Raw genomic sequence first — 14,222 nt, forward strand, 5'->3', positions numbered from 1 at the left:
TCATTGTTGTTATAAACATTGGGATGCAGGTGCCCCTTTTGATCATAGTGTTTCTAACCTTTGGATAAATACATAGAAGTACAGTTGCTGGATTATAGGGTACTATTACTTTTAACTTTTTGAGGAATCTCCATACTGTTTTCCAGAGTGGCTGTGCAAGACTGCATTCTCACCAACAGTGTAAGAAGGTTTCCCTTTCTCTGCATCCTCACCAACACGTGTTGTTTCCTGACTGATTAATTTTAGTCATTCTGACTGGTGTGAGGTGGTATCTCATTGTGGTTTTTGATTTGTGTTTCCCTGATGCTAAGTGATATTGAGCATTTGTTCATGTGTTTTTTGGACATTTAGATGTCTTCTTTGGAGAAATGTCGGTTCATGTCTTCTGCCCATTTCTTGATTGGATTATTCTTTGGGTGTTGAGTTTGATAAGTTCTTTATAGATCTTGGATACCAGCCCTTTATTTGATATGTCATTTGCAGATATTTTCTCCCATTCTGTCAGTTGCTTTTTGGTTTTGTCGACCGTTTCCTTTGCTGTGCAAAAGCTTTTTATGTTGATGAAGTTCCAAAAGTTATTCCTTTGCTTTTATTTCCCTTGCCTTTGTAGACGTGTCTAGAAAGAAGTTACTGCAGCAGATATTGAAGAGGGTGATGCCTGTGTTCTCCTCTAGGATTTTGGTGGATTCCTGTCTCACATTAGGACTTTCATCCATTTTTGAGTCTATTTTTGTGTATGGTGTAAGGGAATGGTCCAGTCTTATTCTTCTGCATGTAGCTATCCAATTTTCCCAACACTATTTATTGAAGAGGCTGTCCTTTTTCCTCTGGATGTTCTTTCCTGCCTTTTTGAAGATTAGTTGACTATAGAGTTGAGGGTCCATTTCTGGATTTTCTGTTCTGTTCCATTGATCTGTGTGTCTGTTTTTTGTGCCAGTACCATATTGTCTTGATGATTCTTTTAATTTACTTAATTTTGCTTTTGTTTTTTAGTATTTTCTAGATGTTCTATAATGAACAGGCATTACTTTTATAGTAAAGAGAGGGGGAAATGTACAGTTAGAAATATCAGTAATTTTTTTCTCTGACATTTCTGCTCTCTAGTTTAAGTTCTATTCATTGAGATTACATAGAAAAAGAAAATTCACTCTTCTAGATACAGAACCCATTAAGATTTATTTATAAACTTACTTTTTATTTATTCGTGTTTCAAGTTTTTAATTTAAATTCTAGTTAGTTAACATAAAGGGTTATATTGGTATCAGAAGTAGAATTTAATGATTCAACACTTATATATAACATGTAGTGCTCATCACAAGTGCTTTCTTAATATTTAAATGGACCTCTCAGATTCTCCTTGAGTCTTTTTTTATTACATTATGTTAGTCACCATACAGTACATCATTTGTTTTTGATGTAGTGTTCCATGGTTCATTGTTTGTTTTTAACACCCAGTGCTTCATACGTACTGTCCTTAATACCCATCACTGAGTCTTCTTTAAAGTTTCCCTCTAAATGTTGTCACCTGGTTCCCAGATCTTTCATCACTGGCATTTTCAGTGCCCATAACTCTTCTGAGACTCACATGGAATGTACTAAAATTCCTTTCTTATTCATTCATTTGTCCTCAAACTGTTTTTATACAACTAGGTAGTGTCTATACACAATGATCTCTTATGTACTTTTCCTGTCCTCCCTCTTCAAGCAGACCACAGATGGTGGACCTAAGGAACGGAACCATAGTGGCAGAGTTTATCCTCGTGGGCTTTGAACAGAGTTCCTCTTCCACTCGGGCATTGCTCTTTGCCCTCTTCCTAGCCCTCTACAGCCTTGCCATGGCCATGAATGGCCTCATCATCTTTATCACCTGGACAGACCCCAGGCTCAACAGCCCCATGTACTTCTTCCTTGGCCACCTGTCCTTCCTGGATGTCTGCTTCATCACCACCACCATCCCACAGATGCTGATCCACCTAATGGTCAAGAACCACATTGTCTCCTTTGCCTCCTGCTTGACCCAGATGTATCTGGTTTTTGGTGTAGGTGTGGCCGAGTGCATCCTTTTAGCTTTTATGGCCTATGACCGTTATGTTGCCATCTGCCACCCACTCAGCTATGCCCAGATCATGAGCCGGCAGGTTTGTGTGAAGCTGGTGAGTACTGCCTGGTTCTTTGGGCTGATCAATGGCATTCTGCTTGATTATATGACATTTCGTGGTCCATTCTGTAGAGACAACCACATAGAAAACTTCTTCTGTGAGGCCCCCATAGTGATCGCTCTCTCTTGTGGAGACCCTCAGTTTAGTCTGAAGATGATCTTTGCCGATGCCATCGTGGTGCTGCTCAGCCCCATGGTGCTCATTGTCATCTCCTATGCACGCATCCTGGCCTCCATCCTTGGCAGAGCTTCCTCCTCAGGTCGTGGAAAGACCTTCTCTACTTGTGCCTCCCACCTGACTGTGGTCATCTTTTTCTACACCTCAGCCATGTTCTCTTATATGAACCCTCGCAGCACACATGGCCCTGACAAAGACAAGCCTTTCTCCCTCCTCTACACCATCATCACCCCCATGTGCAACCCCATCATCTATAGTTTTCGAAACAAGGAAATGAAGGGGGCCATGGTGAGGGCCCTTGGGAGGACCAGCCTGGCCTAAGCAGAGTCTGTCTAGTGGGAAGCCTCCTGGAAGAGAAGCTCCCTCCCTGAGTCCTGACAACTGGGGAACTTTCCCATGATGAAAGGCTCTAAGAAAGAACATTCATAGATTTCTTCCTACAGGCATCTGACCCAGAAGATCCTGATGGTGTCTAATGTTCATCTGTCTGATTTACACCCAGTGTAGATTGATCCTTCCAAATTCCTCTTACTGATACATGTTCATAATGGGAGGGACAAGCATAGTGAAATGGAAAAGTTTTTTCCAAAATTGGGGGATAGGTAGTAGACTCCTCAAGAGAAGGAAGTAATACGATGACCAGTCCATTCTTTGGAGCATTTCTTTCCAGGGTAAAGGCAAATAGCAGGAGCTTCATCTTAAGGAAAAGATCATACTGAAAGCTATAAGGGAAACAAAGGGATGTATAGAAGTTAGGGGAAAGGCAGTAGGTGGGAGAAATATGCTAAGAGGTGTGTGATATTATCCCTATATGGTGGCATCAAAATTATCCAAGAAGTTCCCAGAAAAAAATAAGAATGGCTGAAGAGGACTGTATTACTCCTCAAAGGAAGCAAGAGGAAGAGGTATATGCCAAATACATGTGAATTATTAATGGGGAAGTGGGAGGGCAGAAGCAAGAGCAGGAAGTCTGAGGAGAGCACCCACTTCCTCAGACTGTGAACTGGGAGTGGTAGCTATAGAACAAAATCTCCTGGAGTCAGGGAAGCTTCCCATGACATCTGCATTTTATAAGAATATTAAAAAGAGTAGTTTAACTTATTTGTGCATTTGTCTGCTTCCACTGGAAGATTTTGTCGCTGGCCTGGATGCATGTTTTACAATTTAAATGTTTCCCTATCTTCACGAAGATTCCTCCCTATGTCTTGTTTTATTTATAATACACTACATTTCCTGAGACGCTGTTCACATCCTTCTTTCTCCCCTACCCCAGTCAGTTACCTAATGTCTTAGCTCAGGGATTCTTAGTAGGGATGATTCTCTCCCACAGGAGATATTTGGCAATATCTGAAGACATTTTCTAATTGTCACAAAAGAAGGAGGGTATGTGCTACTGACACCTAATAGGTAGAGGCTAGGGGTGCTGCAAACATCCTACAATTCACAGAACAGCACCCACAGTAAAGAATAATGCAGCTGAAGGAATCATTAGTGCTGAGCTAGAGTAACCCTGGTCAGGAGATAAAGTATTAAAAGCAGAATGAGGCAGATGATGAGAGGTATTGATATGGGAAAAGAAGAGGCAGTAGGGAAACCAAGAATCTATGATTCAGAATTCTATCTACAAAGACATTTCTGGTTTACTGTGAGCAAGCTTTCTGCTGGCACTGCCATGGCAACAATCTATGTAAGTACTTGTGATAAAACCTGCTCTAAAACCAGGGTGTTTGTCTCTATCTAAGCCTACTTCTACTCCAGGTTTCCCAAGTTATACCCAATCATGCCTTCCGCCTGCCCACAAGCATGGACACCTACTTAAGTTCTGACCCTTTCCTCTCTTACTTCAACCCAAACTTCACTCACCCAGCAGTCATCTTCCCCTTGTTCCCATCAGCCTCACATTCCTGCCCAGCTAAATCCTAACATTCATCACCTTTGCTCATTTGCAGTAGGACTCCTGCACATGCCATTTAGTGCAACCCATGAAAACCATGTGGGAATAATTATGGGAATACTTCCTACAATGTCAACATTTTTCTCATTGACTTAATCTATTGCCTCCTTTCTCCAGTGCTTATATTTCCCCACCCATGTGTTCCATTTGTTTGAAAGGTCCACTCTACCTTCTATGTGTGCTAGATACTTTCTTTTGCCCCTTTAGAATGAAATACACACATTTTCCCTCTGGTCTCTGTCCTCGTAGACAGACCTTTGTAGGCTGCCTCAGTGGGTTTTGTTGCCTCTACATACTGGTCGGGTTTAGCTAGTAAGAGTTACTTAGTAGGATAGAGGAAGGCAGGAGAAGAAGGAGTAGGGATATTTATTCTCCTGCTCCATCTCTGATATCCCAGAGTTACTGTCAGGTGGCCTTCTACAGCTCCCTTCCCTGTCCCCATAAGGTGGTACCTGCTCCCTGCTCTTGAGAGCCCAGGATGATTCACCATCCCTTTTTGATTTCCCTTAATCCTTCCACATCCTGGTAAGCACCCTCATTAGTCCTATTTGGTGTGCCAACCATTTCCTTCCAGCACACTGACTGACCTAGTAACAGGTACCAGGTATATATTACCAAACACAAATTGAAAATGTCTCAAAATAGAACATATGCTAGTCCATAAAGTAAATCTCAAAACATTTCAAAGATATGAAGTCACACAGACCAAGTTCTCTGACCATAATGAGGTTAAATGAGAAAGCAGTATCAAAACAATAACTAGAAGGAAACTCTTATGGTTGGAAATTAAGAAACATAATTGTAATTAATATACCTCCAAGGAATGAATATAAGACTACTCCAATATGGAAAGAGTAAAGAGCTTGGAAGTAATAGGCTCGCACTCCCATCCTCACCAATGAATAAGGGTAAACAAAGGGAAAATCAGCAACACTTCTTAGATCTTTCAGAGAATTGAAGTCGCAGGGGAAACCACCACCCCCAAAACTGGGAGACAGGTGAACACAGAAAATCATAGCTCTCTGGGAGTAGAATATGCAACTGGAGCCTGGTCAGATTACTTAAAGAGAAATTGACCAGTTATTAGAGACTGAGAATGGACTAACTTCAGAGATAAAAACTCAGGGCTTACCCTCAGAGGAGCCCTCATCGTTTCATGAGTTTTAATTCCAGCAGCCCAACTCTGGTCATGATAACAATGAGGAAAAAAAAAAAAATCCCTTTGTGCTTTAGCAGGGGGAAGGGACAAGCTAGCATTTTGCAATAAGCCCAGAGAACACTGTTTACCATCAAGGAAAACTATTTTGATGAGAATCTAACAAATCAGGGGAAGGATCCATGAAGGAACAACAACAACAAAAGACAAAAACAAAACAAACAGAAGTGCTGAGAGAGACCTGTGAAGGTTGTTACAGCCCAAGGACACAGGCTCACTGTAAGACTGAGACCTAATCATAGAACTGTGGAATGCTTCCACTCCCCTCTACCTTACCACCACATCAATAAGGCTGTAGAATTTCAGGGATCACAGCTGAAAGAGCTGTAACACTCAGACACTATTTAAGAAGGAGTTTATAGAGAAACAAAAAAGACAGCAAAGGAGACAAAAGCAAGGACAGGTGAGGAAATTTTAGCCTCTCACACCACAACTACAGAAAACATTAAACACAGCCTAAAGCCTAACACAAAACCCCCTGCTGAAGGCCTATTTACCTCAGTTCCTTCTATCTGATACTTCATGTCAGGCCTTCAACACAAAAATTGATTATGGTAATAATTACAAAAATTTGCAAGCCCCAAATTAGTAAATGAAACTACTTACAATTTTGTGGGATGTACCTGGAGCAATACTTTCTTTTATTAGGAAAAAAAAAGAAGTGTTAAAAAGTAATAAACTAAGCTACCAACTCAATTCCAGAATAATAGACTATGCAAGGAACATAGAAGGAATAAAAATGCATATAATAGATTGATTCAAACAAATCCAGAGATTGATGAAATTGATAGAAGAAATTAATAATTTCATAGGTCTGTGGCATGACTGATCAAAAATAAATGGACTTAAACAATACTAAGACCGAAAGGGGCCCATAACTACAGATGTTACAGAATGAATTAAAAGAGGCCTTCTGTTTCTGATATTGATGGACCGTGTAATTTGGATCAGCTATGTAACTCAGAACAACAAAAGTTGGACGAACTATTTTAAACCATCCACTTGAAAGAACTAAAGCATTAAGTCAGTGAAGAATTTGGGAGCTAAGACCCAGGAAAAATCAGTCTATATTTAAGTAGATCTAGGAAGGGCTGATAAGAGGATTAGTAAAGTGGGAGATATGTCACAAAGAAGATGAAACAAAGAATAGATAGAGCAAATACACTATCTGAAGAGAAAATAGCCAAGATTTTTCCAAAACTTAAGAAGACATCAGCGCACAGATTACAGAGGCCCTAAGTATACCATAATATGTTACTTGTAAAAAGAAATACACACATAGGCACACCATTAGGACATCTGAAAACGAGGGACTCAGAGAAAAAAAAACAGCTGCCTGAAGTAAAGGACAGATTCCCTTCAAAAGAAGCACAATTAGATTGACAGCTGTCTTCTCAACAATGAAAGTCAAAATATAAAATTTATCTTATGTAAAATTCCATTGTAGCAGACTAGAGAGGAGCTGCAAATCAAAGAAAGATAATGCTCCAGCTGGCCTGGAAGAGAGCATACATCCATATTGTAAAGTGCCTGGGCATCCGTGTGGCAAGCAATTACAGGCAGCCTCCAGGAGCTGACAGCAATGGCTGACTGACAGGCACCAAGGACATGAGTACCTCATTGGTACAACTGCAAAGAATATAGATCTTGCCAATAACCAGTGAGCTTGGGAGAGGACCCTGAGCCTCAGAAGAAAATCACAGCCTGGTTGACACCTTGCTTTCAGCCTGGTGAGACCCTGAGCAGAATACCCAGCTAACCATACCCAGACTCCTGACCCAAGGAAATTGTAAGATAGTAAATTTGTATTACTTTGAGTCCCTGAATTTGTGGTAATTTGTTATACAACAATAGACTACTAATACAAGCTTTTTAATTTCTAACATAATACCATGGAAAATTTATGACATAAAATCTGCTTAGATAAATAGGAAAAAAGTACTAGAAAAATATTATTTTCCACAATGACAAAAGAAGAAGGGAAACATGAACACACTTGTAATCATAAAGATAAATCATTAGCTTAAGAATATTTCCATAAAATTGAAGATGACACAAAGAAATTGAAAGATGTTCCATGTTCCTGGGTTGGAAGAAAACCTGTTAAAATGTCCATACTACCCAAAGCAATCTACACATTTAGTGCAATTCCTATCAAAATACCAACAGCATTTTTCACAGAACTAGAACAAAAAATCCTAAAAATTATATGTAACCACCAAGACCCCAAATAGCCAAAGCAATCTTGAAAAAGAAAAGCAAAGCTGAAGGTATCACAATTTCAGATTTAAAGTTATATTACAAAGCTCTAGTAATCAAAACACGCTGGTACTGGCACAAAAATAGACACACAGATCAATGGAACAGAATAGAAAAACTAGAAATGTTTTTCTCATAATCATATGGGAAACTAATCTTAGACAAAAGCATGAAAAAATATCCAGTAGGAAAAAGGCAGTATCTCCAACAGATGGTGTTGGGAAAACTGGACAACTACATGCAAAAGAATGATCCTGGACCACTTTTTACACCATATGCAAAACTAAACTCAAAATAGAATGAAGAGAGCACAGACAGTAATTTCTGTGACATTGGCTTAGCAACATTTTTTCCAGATATATCTCCTGAGGCCAGGAAATAAAAGCAAAAATAAAATATTAGTTTTCCATCAAAATAAAATTTCTGCACAGTGAAGGAAACAACTGACAAAACAATTGACAAAACAAAATGAGAGGTGACCGACTGAACAAGAGATGAGATTTGCAAATGACATATCTGATAACAGGTTAGGGTCCAAAATCTATACAGAATAGATACAGTTCAACACTCCCAAAATAAATAATCCAATTAGAAAATGGGCAGAAGACATGAACAAACACTTCTCCAAAGAAGACATTCACATGGCCAACAGACATATGAAAAGAGGCTCAACATCACACATCAGGGAAATGCAAATTAAAACTACAATGAGGTATCACCTCACATCTGTCAGAATGGCTAACATCATACCCACCACCAGGCTTACGGAGGGCACATACTGCATGGAGCACTGGGTGTGGTGCATAAACAATGAATTCTGGAACACTGAAAAGAAATTTTAAAAATAAATAAAAAAATTTTAATGCAAAAAAAAAATTAGTGGCTAACATCAAAAACACAAACAACAAGTGTGGTAAGGATGTGGAGAAAAAGGAACTCTCTTGCACTGTTGGTGGGAATACTTACTTGTGGAGCATAAGGAATAACAGGGAGGACATTAGGAAAAGGAAAGGAAAAGTGAATTGGGGAAATCAAAGGGGGAGATGAACCATGAGAGACTGTGGACTCTGAGACACAAACAGAGTTTTGGAGAGGAGAGGGGTAGGGGGATGGGTGAGCCTGGTGGTGGGTATTAAGGAGGGCACAAACTGGTGCAGCATCTGTGGAAAACAGTATAGAGGTTCCTCAAAAAGTTAAAAGTAGAACTACCCTACAATCCATAATACCACCACTGGATATTTACCCCAGAAATACAAAAACACTAATTCATACACATAATGCATTATAGGGAGGATATAGGCAGGGATAATACATGTTTCTATCAGCATTATTTACAATAGCCAAATTATGGAAACATCCCAAGTGTCTATGGAGAGATGAATGGATAAAGAAGTTGTGGTATATATGTATATATGCAATGGAATATTATTCTGCCATAGAAAAGAATGAAATCTTCCCACTTGCAACAACATGATTGGAGCTAGAGAGTATAATGCTAAGTGAAATACATCAGTCAGAGGAAGACAAATGTCATGCTTTCACTAAGGGTGGAATATAAGAAACAAAAAAAGAGCAAAGATTAAAAAAATAAAATAAAAAAGGAGGCAGGCAAACCAAGAAACAGACTCTTAGCTATAGAGAACAAACTGATGCTTACCAGAGAGGAGGTGGATGGAGTGATGGGTAAAATAGGTGATGGGGATTAAGGAGTGCACTTGTCATGATGAGCACTGTGTGATGTGTCACCATGTGGTACTAAATGGTACCATCAATCTATGGGACACCTGACTCACTATATGGTACACCTGAAACTAAAATAAAACTGTACATTAGCTATACTGAAATTTTAATTTTATTTTTTAAATTTTATTTTATTTTTCCAGTGTTCCAAGATTTATTGTTTATGCACCACACCCACTGCTCCATTCAATACGTGCCCTCCTTAATACCCACCACCAGGCTCACCCATCCCCCTACCCCTCTCCTCTCCAAAACTCTGTTTGTGTCTCAGAGTCCACAGTCTCTCATGGTTCATCTCCCCCTTCGATTTCCCCAATTCACTTTTCCTTTCCTTTTCCTAATGTCCTCCCTGTTATTCCTTATGCTCCACAAGTAAGTGAAACCAAATGATAATTGACTCTCTCTGCTTGACTTATTTCACTCAGCATAATCTCCTCCAGTCCCATCCATGTTGATACAAAAGTTGAATTTAAATTTTAAAAAATTTTCTAGATTTTGGATACTAATCCTTTATCAGATACGTCATTTGCAAATATCTTCTCCCATTCCATAGGTTGTCTTTTAGATTTGTTGATTGTTTCCTTCACTGTGCTGAGCTTTGTATCTTGATGAAGTCCCAATAGCTGATTTTTGCTGTTATAGTATGGAGGTTCCTCAAAAAGGTAAAAATAGAACTAACCTAAGGCCCACCAATTTCACTACTAGGTATTTACCCAAAGATACAAAAATACTGATTTGAAGGAGCACATGCACCTCTATGTTTAAAGCAGCATTATCAACAGTAGCTGAACTATGAAAAGAGTCCAAAGGTCCACTGAATGATGGATGGATAAAGAAGATGTGATATATATATATACATGTATGTATACATCTATGATGGAATAGTACTCAGCCATCACAAAGAATGAAATCTTGCCATTTGCAATGACATGGATGGAGCTAAAGAGTATTATGCTATGTGAAACAGTCAGATAAAGACAAATATTATATGATTTCAATTATATGTGGAATTTAAGAAAGAAAGCAGATGAACATAGGGAAAGGGGGAAAAAAGAGAGAGGGAAGCGGACCATAAGTGACACTTAGCTAGCGAGAACAGAGGGTTGATGGAGGGAGATGGGTGGGGCATGGGCTAAAAGGGTGATGAATATGAAGGAGGGCACTTGTGATGAGCACTGGGTGTTATATGTAGGTGAGGAATTACTAAATTCCACACCTGAAACCAAATTTACCATTTATGTTAAGTAGAATTGAAATAAAAATTTGAAAAAAAATTTCTATAATATTTCTATAAAGAACCAGACAAAGGACACCTCAACTTTTTAAGTGATAACTTCAATACCAAAACTTGATATAGACAAAATCAACTAATCTCACTCACTCTCAAACATAGTTGCAAAATTATTAAAGAAAACTGTGCCCACAATGTATTAAAAATGTAATATCTTATGTCCTGAACAAAATTGAGTTTATTCCAGTAATTCAGAGTTGATTGCACATCAGAAAATGAGGGGCACCTTGGTGGCTCAGTAGGTTAAGCTTCTGCCTTCAGCTCAGGTCATGATCTCAGGGTCCTGGGATCGAGCCCCGCTTTGGGTTCTTTGCTCAGCAGGGAGCCTGCTTCCTCTCCCTTCTACCTGCCTCTCTGCCTACTTGAGATCTCTCTCTTTCTCTCTGGGAAATAAATAAATAAAATCTTTTTTAAAAAATGAATTATGTAAATGACTACCTTAACAGACAAATGAAGAAAAACCACATGATCATCTCAGTAGATCAGGAAAGGCATCTGTTTTATTCAACATTTATACCTGTTTTTAATTTTTTAAAAAGCAACACTTCTCAGCAGACCAGGAATAAAAGTGAACTTCCTTAAGCTATTAAAGTGATTATGCTCCAAAACTCAATAGCAAATACCCTCCAAAACTGAAACATTAAAATTGCCTTCAGATCATAATTAAGCCTAAGTAACCATTATGCCTACTTTTATTCAAGGTAGTATTTTATTTCATTTAAATTTTAGTTGGTTAACGTACAGTGCAATATTGGTTACTGGTTTCTGGAGCAGAATTCAGTGATTTGTCAATTACATACAACCCCCAGTGCTCATCACAAGTGCCCCCCTTAATACCCATCACCCATCTAGCCCATCCCCACACCCCTCCTTCCTCCATCAACACTTAGCTTGTTCTCTATCATTAAGTGTCCCTTATGGTTTGTTACACTCTCTCCTTTTTTCTTTCCCCCTTTCCATATGTTCATCTGTTTTCTTTCCTAAATTCCACATATGAGTGAGATCACATGATATTGTCTTTCTCTGACTTATTTCACGTAGCATGATACCACATCACTGCTGATGGCAAGATTTCATTTTTTGATGGCTGAGTAATATTCCATTGTGTATACATACTTAAGATTGTACTGAAGATCCTAGAAAATACAATAAACCAAGGGAAGTAGGTAATTGTTATAAGAACTGGAAATGAAAAAGCAAAACTGTCTTCATTTACAGATGACATGTGGTGGTCTTCATAGAAAAACTGAAAGAATGTACAGATAATTTATTAAAATTCACAGGTTTTAACAAGGTTACTGGACAAAATTGATATGCAAAAGTGAATTGCAACCTATATACCTACAAACATATCAGAAAATTGAAATTTTAAGATACCACTTTAAATAGTATCCAAGATATAAAGTACATAGGAATAACCCTACTAAAAACAGTTAATCCATCATGGAAAGATGCATATAAATTTATGGAATGTCACTAGAGAAAATAAATAAAAGGAAATATATAGAGACTTACCTCATGTAGCATCAATAGAGCGAACAACTCTGCCCTAATGGCTCTAGAAATTATATGACTTTGGACATCACTTGTTTTGATTTAGAAGTGACCCTTGAACAATGCAGGTCTGAACTATGCAACGCCACTTACATGTGGACTTTTTACAGTACAGTACTCTAAATGTATTTCCGCCATAATGATTTTCTTTTTTTTAATTTTATTTATTTATTTGACAGATAGTGATCACAAGTAGGCAGAGAGGCAGGCAGAGAGAGAGGAGGAAGCAGGCTCCCTGCTGAGCAGAGAGCCCAATGCGGGGCTTGATCCCAGGACCCTGGAATCATGACCCGAGCTGAAGGCAGAGGCTTTAACCCACTGGGCCACCCAGGCACCCCCCTAATGATTTTCTTAATAACATTTTCTTTCCTCTAGCTTGCTTTATTGTGCAAATACAATATATAATACATATAAAATACAAAATATGTATTAATTGTTTATGTGATCAGTAAGGTTTCCAGTCAACAGAAGGTTATTAGTTTTGGGGGAGCTAAAGTTTTATGCAGATTTCTGACTGCACATGGGGGTGGTGACTCTAACCCCTCATTTGTCTCAGGGTCAACTATAACTTTTTCACCCAAATTTGGGGCTTGGATGAAAAACCCCATATTTGGGTTGGAATTCAGTCATAAAATGTGGACGAGAGGTTATAGGGAAGTGAGGAGACCAAGAACATTCCTTCTTAGCATATCAATTGAAGGTATAGAAATAGCTGTTTTTAAAGAACTGGACAAGTTGGTCCTTTTTTTTTTTTTTTCCCCAGGAGGTTTTGGATGGATCTCTGAAGGAATGTCAGACACCTTGTACTGCAAAGGTCAGTATCCTGAAGCTTAGTTTTTGTGCCTTAGGTTTTAAAATTGTGTCTTCCTCCAAACTGAGTTATGGTCAAAAAATGCCCCAATTAGGGGCGCCTGGGTTGCTCAGTGGGTTGGGCCTCTGCCTTCGGCTCAGGTCGTGATCTCAGGGTCCTGGGATCGAGCCCCGCATCGGGCTCTCTGCACAGTGGAGAGCCTGCTTCCCCTTCTCTCTGCTTGCCTCTCTGCCTGCTTGTGATCTCTCTCTCTCTCTCTCTCTGTCAAATAAATAAATAAAATATATATATTTTTAAATGCCCCAATTAAATTAGATTTTGTAAGACCCAGTGTATGGTAGCATGCAGAGAAAAAGCCATCCCGCACATATAGAATGAGTCAGGACACAAGCATCATAAATTTCAATTTTATAGGAGTCCAGGCTCTCCAGGAGTAGAAAGAAGAGCTTTAGAGGATATATGAGGACAATTGTGGTTCTTTGGGTTATGCAGAATCAAATTCAGTATGAGGCAGGGAGGATTTTGGAAAAACAGTGGGTACATCAGAGAAGGAAGTTTCTTCCAGATTTCAAGAAATGAAGTGTGAAGAGGAAAAGGTAGAGGATGGCATTTAGGAGGGGAGCATGTTAGCAAGGAGAGCTTGTGACACTGTGTTTATCACCCTATTGACAGCAATTAATAAGGTGACTGGAGTAGAGTGGTACTCAGCCAATGTTAATTATTGTGTTGAATGTACCATAATGGTATGAAATTGTATTTAACTGGGGACACAAGGAATGTTGCCTATGACATAGGACCCGTAACTATAAAATCAATTCAAAATAAAATTAGTAGATCATAGTTAAAGGGCTCCCAGTTTTGAAGCTGAGGACACAAGGATAATGATACTTGCCAGACCACCTTGTCTATCAGGTTATCTGGTAAATGGAGTAGAACTTTCCTGGGAAAACCTGAGACTATTCTAGGCCTTCCAGGATGCCTGCCATGGACAGAGCCTCACAAGGGAGCCTTGGAATGAACTGGTATAAGATTCTCCCCAGGGATCCAGTTAGAATGGTAAC

At 39.0% G+C, this 14,222-nt stretch overlaps 1 protein-coding gene across 1 annotated transcript; it reads left to right on the forward strand.

The window, feature by feature from the left end:
* Positions 1-1,715: 1,715 nt before the first annotated feature.
* On the forward strand, positions 1,716-2,657 carry LOC116878769 (olfactory receptor 10AD1-like). The gene has a single exon (XM_032876518.1). The coding sequence runs from the start codon at positions 1,716-1,718 to the stop codon at positions 2,655-2,657; it is 942 nt and encodes a 313-aa protein (XP_032732409.1).
* Positions 2,658-14,222: the final 11,565 nt, after the last annotated feature.

Source organism: Lontra canadensis, unplaced genomic scaffold (assembly GCF_010015895.1).
Source record: "Lontra canadensis isolate GAN:19392208 unplaced genomic scaffold, GSC_riverotter_1.0 scaffold59, whole genome shotgun sequence".
Taxonomy (NCBI): Eukaryota; Metazoa; Chordata; class Mammalia; order Carnivora; family Mustelidae; genus Lontra; species Lontra canadensis.